General features: G+C 38.8%; 1 protein-coding gene across 3 annotated transcripts in view; it reads left to right on the top strand.

Annotated features, from left to right (window-relative positions):
- Positions 1-23,779, top strand: part of GRM7 (glutamate receptor, metabotropic 7) — a 919,719-nt gene that overhangs the window by 869,269 nt on the left and 26,671 nt on the right. Inside the window, exon 10 of one of the 3 annotated variants that reach the window (XM_012000644.1) lies at positions 520-1,168. The exons of the other annotated variants lie outside the window; for them this stretch is intronic. Coding sequence (XP_011856034.1) covers positions 520-617 — 98 coding nt within the window. The 3' untranslated portion in view covers positions 618-1,168. Of the gene's footprint in view, positions 1-519; positions 1,169-23,779 lie in introns of those variants that run through there. 3 annotated transcript variants of the gene reach the window in all.

The following is a 23,779-nucleotide window of genomic DNA, read 5'->3' as shown; positions in this document are numbered from 1 at the left end:
CAATGTACAAACCTGATGTCACAGGTTTCAAAAATATGGTGTAGTTCTAAGGTACCGCTCCTAAAATGGGTGTCAGTGCTACATCTGGGCTTGTGTAATTAATTTCTTTTGTTGTGCTAAACCCATTTATAAACCAACAAAGTTTTATGCCTATATTATTTCATGGACCACAGATATCTATACTTTCAAAGTGCACATGAACTTGAAAGACTCCATTGGACATGGATCCTAAGGATTTGCTTTAAATAGTTACAGATTCTAATTTGGTAAACACAAAAACATAAGCAATCAAATTGGTGGTTTTCTGACTGTTGAGTGCATTTCCTTAGAGACTGTCATTCAGGACAGATTTTGCCTTTTATCATGATACCAAATATCATTTGCATTTAAAAAACACTGTGTATCCTAAACCAAGGTCAGTTAATCTCCAAAATCTTTCTTTCCCCCAATTATTGTGAATGAGCATCTTCCCAATATTCAAGAGAGGTGACCCTTGTGACTTGTTTCCATCTACTAAAGATGTATCTCAACTTTGCAGATTTTTTTTTTTTTTTTTTGGCTGTACAGTGGAACTTGGATTACACTTTAAATTAACTTTCTCTAGGAATCAAAGGTAATCATTATTTCTCTCTATGATCTACATGACTATTCTCATTGTTTTTCAAGTTGAAGATTAGTTTTCAATTCCCTTTATATCTCTGCCCTCTTTCATAGTAACCTCTGAGGACCTCAGCTTGCATAAAGAGGATTGAGATAACATTTCCAAAGCTTGTTCTTCCTGAACTGACCCAACACTTAGAAAAACGTGACATGGATCAGCAACCCCATTTTCTGTAAGTGTTGGTCCAAGTATTGGTTATAACCTTGCATGTGCTATCCTTTTCTCTGGCCAAGAATAAGAAAAACTGGACTGGTAGTCCCACCCTGACTCTGATACTTGGGGTAGCAAAAGCTTCATCACTTAATGGATCTCTGATTGTGGATAAGTTCCAATCCTCAGTTTCCTCTTTAATAAGATGGAAATAAGCTAATCTTGAGGTACCATGGAGGTCGCATGAGATTCTGTATATGAAAGCTCTCTTTTGTAAGGGCTGACTGTGCATATGTCAGGGTACATAAGATAACATTGTTGGTCTCTGCTCATCTGTGTTACTTTATTTTATTTTATTTATTTGAGATGGAGTCTCACCCTGTCACCCAGCCTGGAGTGCAGTGGCGCAATCTCGGCTCACTGCAATGTCCGCCTCCCAGGTTCAAGTGATTCACCTGCCTCAGTCTCCCAAGTAGCTGGGATTACAGGCATGTACCACCACGCCTGGCTAATTTTTGTATTTTTAGTAGAGGGGGGAGTTTCATCATGTTGGTCAGGCTGGTCTCGAACTCCTGACCTTGTGATCCACCCACCTCGGCCTCCCAAAGTGCTGGGATTACAGGTATGAGCCACCTTGCCCGGCCCTGTGTTTTATTTTAATTGACTTTCTTTTTTCTTTTTTGTTTTGGTTACATTTTTGTCTATCATAAACTCTTAGAGTTGGAAGTCATGATATCTAGGATTGCCAATAAAGTCAGGCAAGCTTTTCTCTAGGTACAACAATTTCTATTTTCAAGACAGTTTATTGTGGCCTTTTGATGCATCATTAGTAGTCTTTTGGCTTGGTGAAATTGAGAGAGAAGGCTATCAGTCACTCAGCAAAGCTGCTGTGGGCCAGATAGGCTCATACCACCTGATATATGAACCACTACCTGTGATTTACTTTGACAGGTAGCTCCTGGCCGGCTGGCAAGCTGAAGAGCATTTTAAGTACAAATAATAGTTCTGGGGTATGTCTTGAGTGATAGAATAATGACTGAGTGGAACAGATTCCCTTAATTTTAGCTCGTGAAAACACATTTGGTTTCCTTTAGAAGCTAGGATCCTACCAAAAAATCAATTAACAAAACTTCTCAGAGATCTTCCTTGATACTTTGAAGTTTGGCTTTTATTGCACTTATATTAAATATGGGACCACCCTGGAGGGCCAGACTCCTTCATCTCAGTCTTCAAAGGGCCTATCATGATCATTTGCAGCAATTTAATAATATTATGCTGAAATTTTCATCATATTTTCACTATTGCTGCAAAGTTTAGAATGTACCCAACTATCTTTTGAGGCAGGTCTTATTGAAAGTTGTGAAAACTGACGTAGAGCAGTGAATTAACTTCCTAGTAACACACATCAATGAGTGGCAGAGTACACACCTGTACTCAGATCTTGCGGCCAGAGGTCTTTCTAATGAATTTTTCTGAAATGGAATGGAATAGGGTGAAATGTCTCAGTCTACATCATCTATCTCGCCATCATTTCTTGTTCTCATAAGTTGATTCTAGAGGCCCTCAGTTTGCTAAAAATTAGATAGGTCCTCCAGGGTTTCAAGGAGGGAAACATAATCTGACTTCAGGGCCATTGTGGAGTGAGATGCATCTTACTTTTTTTTTTTTTCTTTATGGTATTGCAAAGACCACTGGATATAATTTCACTTCCTCTTGGATTTTTTTTTTTTTTTGATGGTCTAAAAAATTAAACACTGTAGTTCCTGTTACAAAGAACGTGATCTGCTGGAACTGGAAATGTTTAATTCTCAGAATTCATTGAAATCCATTGATGATCATATTTGACATCTACTGGTCATCCTGAGTGAAGTTTAGCCATTCAGAGTTCAAGCCATGGGTCTTCATATACAGATGGTTATAAGCAGACTCACCTCTGCTTAAGGTAATCAAGTTTGGCATGGAAACATGAGCAAAGGTAATTAAACTCAGAAGATTTGCTAGCATTAAAAAATGGCAAATCCCTGGAACAAAAATGTGAAAAGCTAATTCCCCCACCCCTTCATCACCTACTTTTCTCTCTGCTTTTGCCATCGCAAAGCTCTATAAAGAAACTGGCCACCAGGGTCATTATCAGTCTGAGCTGAAAATTTGATTAAGTTGGCCTCCTAGGGTTAGCATGAAAAATGCTACATTTTTGTTCTTGGAACTTAATTCCTCTTGCCCTCATTTTTGTCATGCTTGCAAATTTCATTTGCATTTAATTTCCCGTGGTTTGCCAAAGTCCAGACTGAGACTTGAGCTGTTGTTTTTATTCAGGTGAGAAATGCAACTGCAATTGACCATCTGCACTGGCATCTAGTCAAGTGATTGTCTGAGGCAAGTATCTGTCCTTCTAAGTGTCCTAAGGAAGCTTTGCTACCCAGCCCACCAATGAACTTATTGAATGAAAGAGACCTTGTCCTGTTTGCATGAGTTTAGTCATGGGCAGTTCTCATCACATGCCAGCAACATCCTCTTAATATTCCAGCATAATTAAGGAAATTGCACCAGAGATGTCTTGAGACCATGGCCCACTAGAATCTTGTCTAGGAGTTTTATTTAAGGAAGACATCAGTGACATCAAATGAAGAAGAGATCCCTACTGTGATCTATTGTGATCTACTGTGATGCAATACTGAAAAGCCAGTCTCTTTCTGGGTACTGGATTCTCAGTTTATTCTGGGCCAAGTCAGCAGGAAGAGTAGCATTCATAGGGGGTTCTGACCCATTCCCATTTACAGGAAAAGAAAATCAAATAAGGTATCAGTAGGTGAAACTTTATCATTAGTGCCAAGCAAGAAAATGCTGATTCTTTAGAAAAGATCATCTCTTTGTGTCTAAATTTCCTTATCTGCAAAATATCAACTCATATGGTAGTAGTGAGAAATAAATAAAGGTAAAGGACTTAGATCAGAATTTAGCATAATGGCAATTCAAATGTTAACCATCAGTGTTTTGATGGTGTCATCTCAAATTAACTGGATTTTCTGTTTCTATTTCCTCTAGGAAAGGATTTTGGAGATTCCCATCTGATATTCTTCTATTTGGTCTCTTGTACCCATTGTCTTCATGTACCACACACATAATAAAGTTTAAGAATGTCAAGCAATCCATCTGCATCTAATTTTTGTTTGGAATAACCTGCAGGATTTTCTAATACATCTTGAAATATCAATACATCTCCAGTCTTGTCTTTAACCTATTTAGTATTGATCATTTTTGGAGCAATGGTGCCTTAAAGTCAAAATTTTGCTGTATTGTCAAATGAGCTATCTGGGAAATCACATTTAAACACACTTAGTTTTCATTTAATTTCATAACACAACACATATTTCCTAACTCTAGGCATAAATACATTCAACATTTTCACCATCATGGTTTAAAAATTAGTACCTGTTAGTACTCAGATATTTAAGGAAACGCCAATGACCAATTTTTAAAAATCCTTTGTATGGCAGAAAATTTGCCAAAAGCAAACCTTCTGAAGTACATTTCAGTTTATACTTCAGTCTAATTTAAATCATTTGTTCCCCTAACCTTGTGGGCATCAAAAGGTCACCTGTATTTAACAAGCTTCTCAGTGATTCTGATGCACATCCAGGTTTGGGAAACAGTTTTATTTTTTAAATTGTCCTTAATAAGAAACACATGCAATATGGCATTGATGTGATGGTGATCACTTACAGAGCAAAGTGTTTTTCATGGTATTAAAATGATTGATTTTTGAAAAGTTATTTGGGTTTATTGCACAAGTGGGATCTACCATGTACCCAAGAAGTCACCCCTCTGTAGGCTAGTACTGTGAGAAGCTATGTCAAGGTCCTCTCTCAAGAGACTCTCCAATCTGGTGTTGCAGACTAAATAAAACTAAAGTTAATTGCTGAGCTCTGTTACTGGAGCACAAAAACATAGCATCACCTTTGTTTAAAGCTGAATCACCATGACAACACTCAATAAGGAGCTGGGTCAACATTCCTTTTTTCTGCACTCAGTCGGCCACAAGGCCTGGCCTTTTGTAGGCAAAGTGTGTTGATCCGTCTTATGCAATCATTTCAAGGCACTTAGCCAAGGAAGTCTACATATTTTTTTTTAGCCCTGAAGTTCTGAAAGAGAATATGATTTTTAAATCTTCATTTATGCTTTCTATGCTTTTCTGCACAGATAGTGAAAATGATCAGGATAGTCTTCAATAACTATTGCTGTTAATAAATCAACTATGATTTTATGGAGAAGCAGTCTAGTGCCCAGGTTAAGACTGAAGATGCTGGAGCCCATATACCTGGATTCTAAATCCAACTTTGTCATTCTCCAGATTGTGATGTGGCCATGTTGCCTACTCTGCGCATCAGTTTTCTCATCTGTAAAATTGGTATAATCTTAGTAACTACCACATGGGGCAGTCATTAGGATTAAATTAGTTAATATATATGACATGATGCTTAAAACAGTGATTGGCATGTAATAGAATGCTAAATAATTTGTTGTTACTCCTTAATGACTATCACCAACTGAAGTATAGTTGTCAATCCATACAGTAGCCACTGGATACTTGTGGCTACTTAAATTAATTAGAATTAAATAATCTTGCACAAGTCACATTTCAGGTTCTTAACATGCACATATAGCTAGCAGCTCCCATATTGGACTACAAAGTTAGAGAACATTTCTATTAACACAAAAATTAAATAGCACTGAGCCACAACTTAGAGAAGGTAAAAAGAGGGATAAGAATGTCCTTTATAAAAGAGTTCCTGTTGTTCTTAATACTCTCCATTGCTTATAAGAATTATCTATACATCTCTCAAGAGTGTTTGGACCCATTTCTTTTGTAGCATCTAGTAAAAAGCCATTTACGTTGTAGAGTGTACAGTATATACTGTGAGTTAACAAAAATAGTTTATCAGAAATGATGTTCTCTTAGTTGAGAAGGTTTCCCCAATTCCTTTCACAAGCTATTTATAATGCTTTCTATTCATTCATTCTATAGTTGAACCTAGTTCTTGAAAAGGAGGCAAGATGGCAAGTTTGTTTGTGGTCAGTACGTAGAGAATGACTACAGTAAGGCTTTGTATGTAAGGGAGAATGGTTTTCTTAGTCGCCACCCGAATGGAAGTAATGTGCATATTCACTCATCATGCCATGTTTCCTCAGTAACAGAAAAGCCAAATTAAATATTCCAGGATATGAACAGAGGCTTCACCCAACCTTAAACAGAATATTTCCAAGCACTTTTCACTTGGATTGGCCAACTTTGAGATTCTGGTGTCAGCTGGAAAATTCTCTTTTTCTAAAAAGTCAAAATTGACGTGCCTTATTTTTTTCTGTGCATGGTTAGCCTTTGGCAACATTGTCTGGCAGTTGCTTTGTAAATGTTTCAGAAGGAAAAAACAATACAGGCAAGGGACTGAAGATGGCTATTTTTCAGCTATCAGAAGTTTTATGTGAATCATGAATAGTTAATAATATTTTACATTAGCTAGAGGAGTTTCTGCTATCAGTTTATATGTTGGGAGAGCTTTTATTTAAAACTAGCATGGAAAGCTAGTAAGAAGAGCCAGTAAAAGATATTTAATCCCAGTTCCAGGCCAGTTCTATCAATCGGGTTGAGTACAGCTAAAGATAAACCTCCTTCAGTATCTCAGGTGCTCACTCCAGACAGAACTCAAGCTGTTAAATGGCCAGATAAGGGATTGAGAAAGAAAGAACCATGTCGTTCTTTCCATGAACTTGCATACAAGCTATACATTTAAATAAATATTGACTTCTCAATCTCCTCAATAAAACAGCATCAATGAATTTGTGTCCAGAAGGACAAAATAGGCAAAAAAGAAAACTATACCTAATTTTTAAAAATGACATCATCATCAATTAACTATTGTATTCAACTTGCCCTTGTGTAACATTTTGTAGTTTTGTTTTATTATGTGCTTGCAAATTCAGCATCTTATTTTATCTTCAGGGTATCTCACTGAGGTAGGTGTCATTATCCTCATTCATAGAAGCGTAAAGTAAGGCTCAGAGAGGTGAAGAAAATGATCCAAGGTATTAGTGACAGAAGTTTTAGAACCCATTCTGATCCCTTTGTGCATCAGCATTTCTTCATTAAAGAGCTGTAATATTTTTGAACTGAAAAAATTAATTTTAAGCCAAGGAGAGAACAAGTGTTATCTCATGATAGAAGATTCAGATTTACAATGCAGGATACAAATTTATTTTGGTTTCTTCTACTCATAGATGATCAGCAGCAGCGAGGAACCACTTGTTGCCTTATCTAGCTCAGGCCAGAATGAAGAATCAAGATAGACAGCTTTAAAAGAGGAGTGAATTATTAACTCCACATAGCACTTCATGGTGTATGTCTCCCCAAAGCCAGAAGGCTGGCATAGCTGAAGATGAGTGTCTGTCTTGTGTCTGAGGGAGGAAACAGCATGACACTCTGCACTGTCACTCAGCTTTTGGCTTTCAGTGCCAACTGTTAAGGAGGTTCCACCATTACTGTAGGAGTTATAAAGAAATTGCAAATGTCCAATTAAAACCAGGCTTGTTGTGTTCGAACAAATAGCCCTGTGAGGCTTACTAAACAGGTTATATTAAGTCTGAAAAGAAAGAAAAGTTTGCTATTAATTTACGGAGTGGTTACTCTTGTTAGAGAGTCCTCCAAGAGTTTGCAATTAAAAGCAGAAGGGAGAACAAATTACTCCTTGCCAGGTACTATACATTGACTTATACTAGAGGTATGTAAAGAGGACTGAAGGGGGCCATTTGCAAGGGGAAAGTCTAACTATGGCTTAAAGGATTAGGCAATATGGGAGAGGGTGTTCTGGGCAGAGGGATCATCCTAAATAAAGTCCAAATGCTTTAAGTGGTAGCAGTAGTGGCAGCCATGCTGTGTGGCACATATTGGGTTCTTCCCATGCACCAGCCACTATTCTGTGTACTTAATATGTATTAACTCATTTAATTACACAACTGTATGTGATAGACATCATTAGGCTACTTTTACAGATAAGGAAACTGAGGTACAGAGATTTTAAATAATTTTCTCCAAGTCACACAGCTGATAACTAGAGGATCTTGGAGATAAGCCCAGGCCATCTGGGCCCAGAAATCATGCTCTAAACAATGGACTACTTCCCAGTGGTAGGTAAATACATGGTGTGTTTGTGGAAGGTCTGTTTTCCAGTATAGCTAAACCACAGGCCTTTTCAACCATGGCACTACTGACATGTGGGCCTGGACAATTCTTGTTGCAGTGGGCTGTCCACTGCATCGTAGGATGTTTAGCAACATCTTTGACTTCCATCCCAATGTTGAGCATCAAAGACATCTCCAGAAATTGCCTACTGTTTTCTGAGGGCACAATTACTCCCAGTTAAGTACCACTGGGCTCCTATATGATGGGTAAGCCTGGAGAAGAGCAGAAGAAAACAATTAGAACTCAGCCGTGAATATTCCCAAATTCTCTTCTGAAGGCTATGGGAATGTACTCTATATAGAGTAAAATGTCAACGGGTTACAACCGAGGAGTAGCAGAAAAGATAATATGCAGAAGCACTAGGGCAGGAAGTATTGTCAGAGACTACACACTTTTGAGATCTTAGCTTAGGAGCAGGATTATCTGCAGACTTTATAGAAATCTATGCTCAAAAATTCCAAAGCTACAGATGGCAAAAGGTAATCTCTCAGAACAGTGCAAAAGTTCAGGCAACCACTTCACCTTAGTAGTCCCTGGGTTACAGTCAATCCTGACCTGAAAGCTCAAAACTCCAAGTTTGATTTCAGGTAAGGAAGATTCTACATCTATGGAAAAACTGACCACCTAGTTTTCTGAAAAAGCTCTATCATCAGACCCCAGGTCACCGTGTAAATGTGAACATAATTACATAAACTTTAGAGAGGACATCTCTACAGGAATATTTACTAGACAGTTGGTGACAATGGGAAAAAATAGAAGTATTCTTCCTTCAACTTTCTACATACACATTTCAAACCAAGGGGATATGTATTTAGAGTAGCTCTTAGGAAAGGAAAAGCCTATGTACTTTCTAAATTCTATAACAAACAAGTTACTTTTATCAAACAATTTTTTAAATTTGAAAATGTATGGTTCAAATGGATCTAATTTGAACTGTACCTCTGTTGGTGAGTAGACAACACTGAACTAATCATGACATTCGTCCATTTTCAAAAATTAGTATGTTTTTTTTTTTCTTTTCTACTACTTACTTTGGCTCCTAATGTTTTTTTCTTTATCAACTCATTGGGAAGGATTACAAAGAATTATTTTCTTAGCCCTCTTTATAAGACTGCTATGAGCATTTTGAATCTAGTGCAGTTCCAAGCTTCTAGCTAACTTTATAGTTTTGAAGATAGATTTTTTTTCTTAAAAAAAGTAACTCGATTGCCTGAGAAAAGTTTTCTGATCCCAGAGGAAGCAAGTGAGGCATCTTTGACTGGAGAGCCAGTCTAGGGTCAGAGTTATAGGCTTTGGAGTTGGACCTGGCATAAGTCTGAAACAAACATCTTCCCATCTAAACTGCCTCATCTGTCAACACAGGGATACAGGACCCTCTGTAAGCAAGTTATTTCAAAACTGGGTGAGATGGCACAAGCTAAAGTCCTGGGATGTGATCTGTTACATAGCTGATACTCAGAAATTGGCATCCCTTCTCAACTAGCATTTAGCAGAATCATCTAGCACTTTTAGGAGATCAGGTCTCCTTTGGAACCTCTTAGAAATTTCTTCTGTGTTCAGATAAGACAACAACCTGCTTGCAACAAGGGCACATCCCTGCGACTCAGTGGATGTCCCTGAACTAAAGGCAGAAACCTGCCTTCCTCTCCCAACAACACATCTCTCTGGTCTCAGTGACAGCCAGAAGGACTGTGGAAACTGGAATTGTAGGATTCAAGCATCTCAACATCAGCAGTTCTCCTGGGAACACCACCAAGCTCTCAGCTTGCGTTGTAGTAAAGACAATACATAACAGAAAATGGTCTTCAACAGCTTTGTTAAAAAAAGATACTCAAATAGAATGCCTCAGTCTAGATCAGTCATTCTGCTAAGGATTTGAAATCTCAAACAGCTGGAGGTTTTTTCAAACTTGACAGTTTGTCTTTGAAGGAGATTGCTAAGCTTTTAGATTCTTCATAAATAGTAAATAGATTTAGTCATAAATATCCTGTAATATGTGCTTTGTTCCTTTTATTCAGAAGCAAGTTGTAATTTCTGATTAAACACGATAAATCATTATACAACAGCCATTGTATGGGGATAACAGCCACCAGGAAATGCAGTTTCTGCACTGATGAAAGGCATTTAAAGACATGAAACCCCAAAGATCTGCCACACATTGTTAGGAAAATAAAGGACACTTACAAGTATCTTGCAGCATTTTAAGGACAGCCAGCAGCTGGCAGGAATGTAAATAGTTTTAAGAGGTGATCAGTTCTCATCTCACAAGTCATTCTTTCCTTCCCTTCATAAGTGAAAAGCTTTCTTTTTCAAGATAGTTAACAGAAAGCAAGCATCCAGAAAGTGGAAACAATAAAATCTCATGAGGGCAGTGAAAAATGAAGCCCTTTTTCCCCTTTCCCCCAGGGAACAGATGCATGAAATTGTTCAGAATATTTGGAGACTGCCGATATAAGATGTGGAATTGGCACCGCCAGCATCCTGAGACATGCTTGGGATTGGGCATGAGTGAGAAGCTTTGGCATAACAATAGAGGGGACCTTGTTGGCATGCTGCCCAGTCTTCTCCAAAGATGCTTTTCTTTCCCAATGCTATTAATTCTCCTTGGCCACTGGAGGCCTGGTTTTGGAAGCTCATTCAGAAGATACCAGTGGTTGCCTTTATTTCGAGTCATTCCTTCAGGCCTCAGTAAGAATTGAAGGAGAGTAGTTAAACTGGTGGTAGGATGCTTTACCCAGAAAACTCCCTGTGGATGGTCAGTTCACAGGGATTCCTAACAGAAGATATTCTTCACTAGAGGCATTTGGAAACTGAACACTAAGTTGAACAGAACACAGTATTCTTCGTTCATTGAAGGCCTGCTAATCACTAATGATCTTCAATGAGACATTTTAGACACTAAGCTCTATGACAGTGGGAACTGTTTTTTCCTCTTTGCCATTGCATCTTCGTCACCAAGCCTATGGTAGATGGGCAATCCATTTTTTACACTATCATATAAAAGACAATGGAGTTTCAATGCATGCATTTTCAGCTAACATGCATTGGACCACATGAAGTCTATATAGAAGAACAGGGAGGGAGCAGGGAAGGATGTAAAGAAAATAATTCTTCTTCCTACTTTCCGTGTTCAACCTAGAGGCAGGCCTCCACTTCAAAAGGAAGAATGAAGCCTCAACAAAACTGCAAAGAGAAACTGAGTAAATAATTGTGGGCTCTTCAGCTACTGAAGTCTCAGGCCTTAGTGATTAATGAATAATTTAAGGCAATACTTCTCAAATTTTAATGTCCATACCATCACCCAAGAATCTTGTTAAACTGTGGGTGTAGATTCAATAAGTTATGGAGACTGCACATTTTTCACAGTCTCCTGGGTGATGCCCATGGTGCTGGTCTTTGGAGCACAGTCTGGATAATGTAGATTTAAAGGATTCTGAAAGAAAATTTTGACGATGTACAACCTTTGCCATGCATGCTGATTTAAAAACCTAACCCCTATGGCAGATGTGAGTCCACTAGTCATAAGCATTTTAATCTGGCTTCAAAGAGCCATTATATAACTAAAATTTAAATATGAAAACTTGGTGCAATTCAATTGGCTATTGTTATCTAAAGGTGTTTCTGTCTTAGGAAACAAAATATACTGCAAGTTATAATTTCACTTAAAAGATGCTTTAAGTTATTCTTATTAGTACAATCATTTAAAACACTTAAAGTATTACAAGCATAAATAATAAAATATTCAAAGTCCATTTTCACTGTCATATATACTGATCTTAATTGCAGGCTACAGATTTTCATCTAATTGCTAACAGTAAGTCGGCTCTTGAATAATTAGGAAGAGGATGGGATGCAACTTATTGGAACAGTCTCAGAGTACAAAAACACTTTTTTCAAATGTCACTGTGACATTTTAAAAAATACACTGAAATACAGAAGAGAAAGACAGTCATAACAAAAACTAATGAAAAAATTAATCCAACATTAGGATCTAGTAGCAAGACAATCACTAGCTAAAATATGGATATTCTCTCTCTGTAGTTCTCAGTACTGACTGCTCATTTGAATCACTTGGACACCTCTTAACATACACCCATGCCTGGGCTCTGTCACCCAGGATTCTATGTAATGGGTTTAGGGTAAGTTTCCATACAGCTATAAGTTTAAATATCTCCCCAAGTGAATCTAATGTCAGCTAGAACTGAGAAGCATTGCTCCAATGTAGCATTGCTCTAATGTTCTCAACTCTGATCTTAGGACCAGAAGCCTTGGCAATGTCTGGAAACTTATTAATAATGCAAATTTTGGGGCCCCACTCCAGACCTAGTGAATCAGAAACTCTGGGGATGAGATCCATTAATGTGTGTTCTAACAACCCCCCCCCACAAGTAAGTCCAATGCATGCTACTGTAAGTTCTTTCTTAAGAAAGACAAGGGTCCTCATCAACATTCTTACTAAAAAATTCTTATGAGGGTTCATTGAAAGATTTCACATTAAGACTTTTTTTTTTTTAATCTGGTGGATGGCTGTGGTGTTTATTCTAGACATGGCTCTGCCACTTCCAATCTGGGAGTTTCAGCTACACAGGGGATCTTAGGGTTATTAAAGATTTTATTGTAATTGTGTCAGTCTAAAACTGTGATCTTCCATAATATGCTTGAATACTTCTAGTGATAGGGAACCTACTACCACTGGGCCCATCTGGCCCAGTCCTTCCCATTTGCTTACTAGGTATAGGTGCTATACTAAGCATTTTACAAAGATAATTCATCCATGCTTGACAATTACCCTTGAGCTAGTTGTTATAATATACATTTGGCACCTGCAGAAATGGAGGCTTAGAGAGGTTGTATGAGTTACTAAGGTCACATGGATTTCACAAAGCTTGCACCAAGTTCTGTATCTTGAGGCCACATACAAAATGCATTTTCAAAAATGATTACCTATAAGCAGTTGTCAAAATGAAACTGTCCCTTCATACTATCTGGTCTCCAAAATAAGAAGCCCTTGTTCCTTGCAGCCAATTTCTAAACTCATCCATCATTTCTGCTGAGTTTTATTGACCAACACACAAAACAGACTTAATAGATTGTCCATTCTACGCATCTATTTAAACAGTGATTTTTCATGTCTTAGTGCATATAAAACATGATAACATTGGTAAAGCACACTGGGTAAACTGAAGAGGATTTGGGGAAATGTATGTAAAGCTTGCTGAAAAAAAATCACTTGTTTTTTAAGTATGATTACTAAATCCAAAAGTTTTAAAGAAGAGGTTGAATGTTTATTTTGTATCAAACTTCAAAACCTAATATTTTCAACGTTTTAAAAGAAAACTCAGGATTGCTTTCATGAACAGCTATTTCACATCAATTTATATGCATAAAAGAGTTACAAAAAATTTCCTGGTCAAGACTTTTTGATGATACTCTCTTCAAATTCTTTATAGAGAACACAAATGAAAAACATTGAGCGAATGATAAAATGTTTGAGAGTATTTTTTTCTACAATTCAGAAATGTGTAACAGTTGAATTTATATTTGGACAATCCAATAGCTTCTCTTTTACTGAAAAAATGTTATATCAAAATGTCTTTTGATAATATGAATTAATTTTGAATCCTACCCAAGCTTTTTTTCTTTCAAGTTTTTAAAATAATGATATTTTAATTTGCTGAATACATTGCACTGTTGTCATGCAGATAGCCAGGATGCTACTGAAAGGGTACATCAGTTACAATAGAAAGAATTATTCAATATATAAGTGAACACAAATATATGGACCTGCAGCTGGACCTAGACCCGTCAGAATACCCATCCAGCTATCTTTCCCTAATGTCCTCAGCTGCCTGGCTCTCTGGGCATATCCTAGAGCTCCATAGGGCTCTTGTCCACCGTGGGCAGTAGAACATATGTACTGAACCTCATGTCCAGGTGGATAGAGAAACTCCTTGACCACACTTTATGGCAGAATGGCAAGAGCTGGACATCATTAATTGTTCTGCTTAGCTATAGAAACCCTGGGACAAATAGCCAGTTCCTTTTCTGTTTGAGAAGCCTTCAAGACCCCATACAAGGCTTGTGGTGGCTAGACATGATGCGCAAGGTTACCCCAGGCCTTGACTTGCTGTGCCAAGGTCTAGAGGGATCAGTATCTCATATACTCTACACATTACTGAAGCCCAAAATGGCACCACCTTGGCCAACTCTCCTACCAATGTCAATCTTGGAATGTCAAGGGCTCTTTGTTGAAAGAAATGATCAGGACAAATCAACCAGGGCAAACAACATCTGAAAGAACTTCTTAGATACAAATGATGATTCTGGGTGGCAATGTTTACTCTACAATTACTCATTCTAATTAAAATTTCAGAGTGTCAGCTGCCAGCATCCTACCCCACAATCATTATCTAAACAAAGTTTAGTCTGAAGCCTACCTGCATCAAAATGACATGAGGTCATTGTGAAAAGTGCAGAACCATGGATCCACCCAAATCCAAACCACTCATTCTAGCTGGGGACACAGGTTACCAATTGATAACAAATACAAAACTGCAACTGTGAAAAACCTCTGAATAAGAAGTAGAAGGAATTATGAAACAAAGCTACAGAGATCAAAAGCAACTTTCTTAAAAGAAAGGTTTGTGTGAACAATGTGTAGGCATTAATAAACACAAAGTGGGTGGGAAAGCTAGACAAAGAGAACTTGTGCAAAGACCATGCTGTAGGAGTATGCTAAATGTGAAAGATCAAAGAAAGGCCAGTGTGACCAGAGATAAGAGAGCCTCAGGAAGTGTGGTTCAAGAAAAAGCCTGGGAAATTAATATGCATCAAGTGGCACCAATATTTGCAGACCAATTCAGGAATGTTTTGACTTTATTCTAAGAGCACTGGGAGGACATTTAAGAGTTTTAATCACAGAAGGTGAGAAGATAAAGAGCACTATGATCTAAATTATGTATCTAAATCACTTTAGCTGCCACATGGAACAATTCAGCTTGGAAATATTTCATAAGTTGAGGTATCAATGTTGGCTTTGACTATGGAGGTGGTGGTAGAGAAGGACAGAAGTGGAAGGAGATAAACAATGTATCAGAGGTAAAAGCAACAACACTGGCGATGAATTCACGTTCAATTCCACTTTACCACCCATAATAAATCCCTCTGACTTGAACTTCAGAGCTTACCTACATACTCAGATTGACTTCTATAGCCCTAGACATAGAAAAAGCAAGTAGGTTGGTTGTATCTTTGTAAAGCCGTATTGCCCAAATTCAGTTGATTGTCTTTTTACTCATTTATCTGTACTATGGAGTACAGGGAAATTTCTCCAATACACAAGGCCAATTATTTTGAGATCTTTACAAAGATATCTCCAGCTGTCTATATATTATATGTATGACCCTACGCAGAAGGTTGTAGTTTGTATGTATGTGAAGAATTTAGGCAAGCTACAAACTTTAAAAGTAACACACCCTAAGACCATCCCCAGTTGCAAGTTTGGGGAGGAGATTTTTCAAAACTACCCTAAGTTTTGGTAATTTGCTTAGAAGGACTCACAAAATTCAACGAAAGCTGTTATACTAACAATACAATTTATTACAGGGAAAGGATATAGATTAAAATCTACCAAGGGAAGTGCATGGGACAGGGTCCAAGCGAAGTATCAAATGTGGAGTCCTCTCCATATGGAGTCATAGACATGTTACTTTTCTGTATCTTTGTGTGACAGTATGCACAGAGTATTGCTAATCAGGGAAGCTCACTGAGTCTCAGTATTCTGAGTGTTTATTGGTGCTCCATTATATTTGCATGATTGATTAATTGCCTATGTGGTTGAACTCAGTCTTTAGGCTGACTGACACCATGTGAACCAAAGCTTCTGCCATAACTCACAATGCGGTATTTTTTGCATGACCAACCACCACCCTAAATCGCATTGTCACTATCTGGCTAGGAGGAGGCACCCAGACCAGCAAAGATCGTCTCCAAGGAGCCAGACCTCTCTTTGGGAAAGGTTAAATTCTTTATGTATAATATACCAATAACATCAAAAATAAATGATTTATGTGACTAGTAGTGGAAATGAAGTTAAAAATCAATACTGCATTGAAATGAGAGTATAAGCTTATAAAAACGATGCTACTTTTCTCATAATAAGCAGCTTAAATTAACTGAGGTTACATATGACCTTGCCCAGAACTAAGTTTTGCACCGCTTAGATAGAAAACTACTTTCTCTATCTTTCCTTCCTTGCTAGCCTCAAAAATCCTACTTCCTGTGACCACCTAGGAGAAAAATGCATTTCTTGAGAAGATTGATAAAAAAGGAAGTTGGGCTACATTACAGCATTTTAACCTTTATCCATAGTCTGAGTTTCTTGGTTTAGTCATTTCTTGCCCACTGAGTCAGTTAATGGGCCAGATTCTAAGGTCTTCCCTTCCTGTATCTGAGGAAAACTCACCAGGGAACTGACAGGCAGGATGATTTCCTGTTTAGCATGACTGCCCACGTATGCTTTGCCATTCATTACAATCGGGTAGTTTCCATGGAGACTGACTCTTGAATAATGCTTAAGTGACAACACAATCATCAAGAGCACCATGTTAAGTTGGTACAGTCACTGGCCTGGCATCTACTTTTCTAAATAATTGAAACCATTTATTTTAAAGACAAATGAAAATATTATTTACAAAACACCAGCAGATGGTGGATTCTTTAGGATCACCAGAAATTTCCAAAATATCTTACACCAGATGCCTCCAAAACATCCCCAGGAACTAGTCTACTACTTGTTGTCTCTGCTACAAAAATTCCAAGCTCTCTTGGTCTTTTCTTTAACTATGGCTTCTCTGGCCAAGCCGGAACCATTGCACATGTCTACTTACCGTGCTCTCCTGTGCTGTATGCTCATAGTTTGCCCCGTTTGCCATTTAACTTCATTCTTACCAGAGTTCACTTTTGTGGCACCACAATAGAACATATTGCTGTAAAGCTTTCCTTTTTTTTTTTTTTTTAAACTTTCCATGCTCTATAAAGCAAAGATTTTTTTAACTTCCAAATTCAGAGATTGAATTTTGAGTACTTATAAAATTGGGAATATCATGGAACACTCATCTTGGTTAATTTCATATAATTATAGGATTTTACAGGATATAACTGGTTTCTGTCATTTTATTTGCCTCACCAAATCTTTTTTTTTTTTTTTTTTTTTTCAAACCTTCAATCCCAATACCATCTAGCTAGGTTTTGGCTTTGTGAGCTTTTTGTCTCGTTTATTTTATTTTTGAACATGTGCTTTCATGTACTTTGTTATATAAAGCCTAGTTTCCTTAAAACTATGAGTTGATTTAAGGTTAATATACAGAAAACAGTCATCAAATAATAGCATAGAAAAGCAAACATGGCAAAAAAACAATATCACAAATGTGGTAGACTGACCGGTTGCACGGAAAGCACAGAGTGCTGTAGGCCCAGGGAGAAGAAAGGTCCTCATTCTGCCTGAGGGAGTCAGAGGAGGCTTCCTGAGAGAGGTGACACCTGATCCGTGTCTCGAAGTGATCAGGGGTTGCCAGAGAGGAAGGTCATGGTCTGTTGGAGAACACAAAGGGTAAGGTGTATTTAACCTTATGCAGGTACAGGGACAGGAAGGTAATAGGGTTTGGAGAGCGAACCTAAACTTTCATTTATAAGAGCAAAGGAATTTGCCAGGAAGAGGGACAAGCACCAATCGGGATGGAGAGTTTGAAGGCAGTAGTAGAGGTTGGTAACCAGTCACTCGTATAGCATGACATCTCGACATCCTATGGTTGATATTCCCTAGCTCTCTCAGCAGCCTGGTAGGATCCCAGGGAAGTACCTCAGATGAGATGTGAGTTGGCTTGGGGTTAGGGTAGAATTTCTTTATCAGAAAAAATAAATGTAATTTATACATAAATATAAACAAATATAAAAATAGAAATATTACATAAAATATATTATATATAATTTTAAAATTGTGTGTATGCACACACAATTGAGACTTTGAAGACTGTGGAAAAGTAGAATTGAAAGTCAATTCAATCACCATGTCTTATGGCTTGTACCTCTGATACATTGTTTATCTCCTTCCACTTCCTTCCACCACCTCTGTAGTCAAAGGCAACATCCATCCTCTGAAAAAATCTCAACTTTTTGTGATTGTCCTGTTTCACTTATTGAATCCATCTTTGGCAAGTGGTCCCTAAGTATTGGACAGGATGGTGTCCATGATAAGTCCTTACTCATGTGGCATTTATGTTTTAGTCAAAATTAAACAATTTATACATACACAAATGTAAAAAAATAATTATATAAAATATGTTATATATAATTTTAAAATTATGTGTATGCATGCAGGCATGTATTTCTTGTTTACAAACTTTGATAGAAAAATGGCATAGGGTCACCAGGAAGTGGACCAGAGAGTGAGGGGATGTGGGTGGCTGAGTGGGCTCCTCCTCTCTGTGTCAACCACAAGTTCCCCATCATTCATTGTATATTTTAGTTTTCCTAGTAGGACTCCTTTGAGTAAGGTTTCCAAACAATTGTGAAGATTTCTGCTTTCAATAAGCAGTTCAGTGTTCTCAAACTCGAGGAAAAATAAACACAGCCCAAAACTCCTTGCATTGGTTTGGAAGAACTTGTGTTTCTAGAGTTGGGGAGCAGGGAATGTGCCCGATTATTTCTAGACCCCTTATCTCCATTACAGGAAGCTGCCTTCCACAGAAGACAATGAGTATCAGTGGAGACAAATGATTAGGCTACCCAGGTCCACCTTTCATTCCCCATATTTCACCCTTGGAATGCACATTAGGCGTCCTCCTGACCCAAGCTCCCTTTTTTCCTGTGACTTGTGGTTGCTCCAAGAGTTCAGACATGCCATGGGTGGGACTTCTGGAATCTGAACGCTGTCCCACTGCTTGGGATTATAAATATAGCATATAAGTACTATGCATAAGTATATATAGAGAGAGTGTGTATGTATTATTATATATAGACATAATACTATAGTATAAAATGTATACTGTTCTTAATAGTATAAGAATTATGCTATTGCTTTCATTTTAACTTGGGTTTATATTTTTAAAGACTTACACACGTATCTCTTCAAAAAGTACATTAGATATCTGTAATCAGACTCATTATGAAGGCAAAAGAATGCATAATGCTAAAGATCTGAAGCTATTTTCATTAAAAACAAAACTCCAAAAACCTCAACTTGAAAATGCCACAGGACCTGTTTTTGCTGTAGCAAAAGATTTTGCACAAAGTGCAGCCCTGTCACTCACAAACACAGTAATCGCTGGAGATTACCAGTCATTTTCATTATAGGTAATTTCAGGGTGCCTTGTTTTGCCTTGTCGCTCACATTCCTGGAACCTTGCCAGACGGTGCACAAGGAGCATATCAGGAAACCAACCTGAGCCCCATACCAGAGGATAAATCTGAGGCTCCACTGAGTATTTCTGAAAATACAGTCTGATTGTCTGTCTCCACTGACCCTCATTTCTCAGCTTCTAACTAAGAAATGACAGGGTGGAGGAAAGTTGAGGCATTAGTTCTGCCCCAGTAAACTTCACAAACCAGAAGATGCTGGGCTCTTTCCTTCACTGCGTAGAATATATTGACCCAAACTCATCAACACAGGGTATAAAACTCTTGAAAGATCTTGCCCTAGTCTTATCTCCCCAATTCTTAATGCCATAATCTCCACCCCATCATGTGAAATAGTATTTATCCCTGCAAATGTATCACTGTCTCTGCCAAGATCCTCCCCACCTTTTTCACCTGTCTCAAGCTCACGTTGCCTTCAGCACTCTGCTTAGAGTCACCTTCTCTGGGCATGTCTTTGATCTTAACTACCTAAGACAGGAATGTCCCTCCTATGCACTCACACAGCCCTGAACCTACCTCTCTCACACTTTTATTCTGGTTGCTCTGTTTCATTTATTCAACCCATCATTGGCAAGTGGTCCCTAAGTATTAGACACAGTGGTATCCACGATAAATCCTTACCCAAGTGGCACTTACATTTTAATGAGAAAGAAAGATAAATAAAGCATGTGTATGCAGAAAATCATAAGGGCAGTGTATCAAGATAGACTGTGAGTGGGGGTTGCTATTTTAGATAAGGTGTCACCAAGGAAGTGACATTTGAGATGAGACTGAATGATGAGAAGGCACAAACACAAACCATGGGAAGATACCTGGGAAGGTATTTCGGGCAGTGAAGATAGGATTCACGTACACCAAGTGCAAAGGCCCTGAGGCAGGTACAGATTTAGTGGGCACCCAAATGGCAAGGAGGCTAGTGTAGTGAGCGAGCAGGAAAGTGGAACAAAATGAGGTCAGAGTTGCAGGTAGAAACCGGCCCGCTTGGCAGTGAGAAGAATTCAGTCTCTGTTCCAAAGATTAAGGCGAAGCCATCGGAGCCTTGTAATCCAAAGTGTAATGTGACCTAAGTCACCTCTAACTCCAGTTATAGCATTTCTCAAAGGCGTGGTGCCTGGAACTCAGAGGGCACCAAAGCTTTGTACTCTGAATCAATGAATCAACCACCGATCTTGGGCCATGGCTCTCTATCCGCGTTCTTTTAGTTCTCCCGATGCCTCGCCTGTGTGTTTCACATGCGGCCCCATGCGCGCCTTTTAAAGATGAGCTCCTTCCAAACGGGGAATGCCTGTGAAGAGCAGAACCTGACAAGCCACTCCAAGGTGTTTCATATGCTCCCAAAACAGTGAGCACAAAGACAGTCAGCTTACCTCCTGTTCTTCCTGTACCCACTTGAGCTACATTGTAACTAAACCAATGAATAGGCCCAAGAAGGTATTTCAAGGTTTCTGCAGTTAGTGACTGTCATAAAAGGAGCATTTCTGTCATCATGACATATGACTGAGCCGTAGCAGACTGCACTGTACCCACCACAGGTCTTTTGCCTTTGACTTACGGGCACTCCAGGAGAAACTCGATCTCCTTAGCGGGGCATGCCTTCCTGTTCCCCATGCCAGGGGCAGTGGAGGGGAGTGCTAGACAGAAGGGACCCAGCTCCATCTTCTGCCATTTAGGAAGCTTTGGGCAAGTAAACCTTTCTAGGCCTCACTTTTCACATTTATAAAAATGAATGAAAGTAAACCACACCTTTCTCATAATGTGTAATATAGAAATAAGACCTATGAAGTGTATGCCTTTATTAGATACCTTGTTAACATAGATTGGGTGGGGGCTGTAGGACTGTGCTGGGGCCCTGACCTGGTGGCATCCTAGGCTGCACCCAGCAGAAAGGCCTGTTGTGTAAAGATGACTTTCTCTCTCTCCCTCCTCCCTCTCCTTCTCTTATCCTTGCACTTTTTCATTGGATCCTTCCCTCTTCTCCCACCCTCAACTAAATTTTCTCTCCTTCCCTCTTTCCTGAATTGCTGTAGATCTAAGTACCTTTTCACTTAATAACAGGCCCCACTGCTGCTAGTTTCCTTAGATCTCACCCTCGTTAAATATTTGGTTTTGTTTTGATTTTTGTTTTATTTTTTGTTAATTTTTTTTTTTGTGGTAAGAACACTTAACCTAAGATCTACACACTTAACAAAGGTTTGCGTGTATAATCCTGGCCTCTATTACTTTCCCTGTGTTACTTAAAGAAAGTGTAATGAACTGGATACAGTTCCAAAGGCTAGAAGTCTGAAATCAAGGGGGCAGCAGGGCTGTGCCTCCTCTGAAGCCTCTAGTAGAGGTCCTTCTTGTTCTTTCGATTCTTGGCTTGCAGCTGCATCATTCCCATCTCTGCTTCTGTCTTCATTCACATGGCCTTCCCACTCTGTGTCCATCTGCCTGTGTCCAAGTTTTCCTCTTCTTATAAGGATGTCAATCACTAGATTAGGGCCCACCCTCATCCAGTATGATTTCATTTTAACTTGGTTATATCTGCAAAGACCCTACTTCTGAATAAGGTCATATTCACAGATAGAGGAATAGAAATGTTTTTTTTGTTTTGTTTTTTTTTGAGACAGTCTTGCTTTGTCACCCAGGCTGGAGTGTAAGTGGTGAGATCTTGGCTCACTGCAACCTCTGCCTCCAGGTTCAAGCAATTCTTCTTCCTCAACCTCCCAAGTAGCTGAGATTACAGGCGCCCGCTACCATGCCTGGTTAATTTTTGTATTTTCAGTAGAGATGGAGTTTCACGATGTTGGCCAGGCTGGTCTCGAACTCCTGACCTCAAGTGATCCCACCTGCCTTAGCCTCCCAAAGTGCTGAGTTTACAAGTGTGAGCCACCATGCTTGGCCAGGATTTCACTATATCTTTTCGGAGGACACAATTCAATCTATAATGTGGCCCCTGTCAAACTCCAAATAGTATTAAGAGTTTAGAGCTCTAGAGCAGATACGAGTGTAAATCCAGGTTCTACCTCCACTTTCTACGGCACCCTTGAATGAATTCTCTGATCAGAGTTTGGGTTTTCTCATTTTAAAAGAGGGACATTAATAGCCAGCTCAGAGAGTAGTTCAGGGATTAGTACCAAATAAAATTATTTGAATAATGCATGTTAACAGCATAATAATTGTAAAACTGCAAAAGAAAGAAAGGTATAAAACAGAGTTTGCTCCTGGGTTGCTCTCAATTGGAAGAGCCATGGATTTTTTTTTTTTAAAGCAATGGGTTGAGTTCGCCTTGAGACATCCACCCACGCATTGCCTGAGAAGTGGAAGCACACATTTAGTCAAGTAGCTGATGGAATAAGAAGAAGGGCATTCCTAAGAACCATCCACAGAGTCTCTTCTTTACTGAAAGTAAGCAGAGGGAACCACTTGCATCAGGCCTTGTGATGCAAAATTGAAAGGCAAAACCAATCTCAGCTAAGCATGCATTTCTGTTTTTGTGTTTTGAGTTGTTTAAATCCCATTTCAATGAATATGTATTGCCAAGGTTATCTAGTGAAAGAAACTGGGATGGAGAACAAAACACTCTACAGATCTGTGCCATCCCGAAGGCTTGGAATTAACCTGAAGGCTTTATTAAACAAATCAAAGTGAGGGAGAAGATATTTGCACAAAGCCTTTTCACACATATGTAGTAAAGAGTAGGACAACTGAGGCAACTCTTTCCAATCTCAAAACAAAGAATAAAATCCAACCGGTTCTCTTCAGTTATCTCAAATTTCCAGATTTAAACAGTCATGTGAAAAGTGCCAGTTCTCTTCTAAACTGTGTGTGCCAACAAGGCCAAGAGTGATAAACAGAACTTGACAATGATGTGAATTTCTAGAAATGTCCCCTATTACCTCGCTACATTGAATGTTTAGATTGTTGACCAGCAGCATCAGTGTCACCAGAGGCTTGTTAGAAATGCATTCACTTAGGCTCCGTTGCAGATTGAGTCAGAATCTGCATTCCAGCAAGATCCCCAGGTGACTCCTCTACACATTACAGTTTGAAACATGCTCTTTGGCACAAGTTTTCTCTCCCAATCTGCCTAACGCTGACTTTGTGTGCATATATCTACTCAGCAGCCTGGCTGTATCAGCCAAGAGCTTACCAGCACATAACTTCCTCTGTGGATAAATCCTCTATCCAAGAACAGTTTGGGTCCTGTAACAGAGTCCATGTCCTTCCAAGTCCAAAGGACACCATCACAGACCAGAGGTCTACTGGTGCAACAGTGTTGAACTGGAACATAGCTTTGTTCCCACCTATGAAGGTTTGCAGGTGCAAAATGCCAAATT

The sequence above is a fragment of the Mandrillus leucophaeus genome, unplaced genomic scaffold (assembly GCF_000951045.1).
Source record: "Mandrillus leucophaeus isolate KB7577 unplaced genomic scaffold, Mleu.le_1.0 Scaffold637, whole genome shotgun sequence".
NCBI lineage: Eukaryota > Metazoa > Chordata > Mammalia > Primates > Cercopithecidae > Mandrillus > Mandrillus leucophaeus.
The sequence above is the reverse complement of the archived record's forward strand: the minus strand, read 5'-3'. Positions and strand labels throughout refer to the sequence as shown.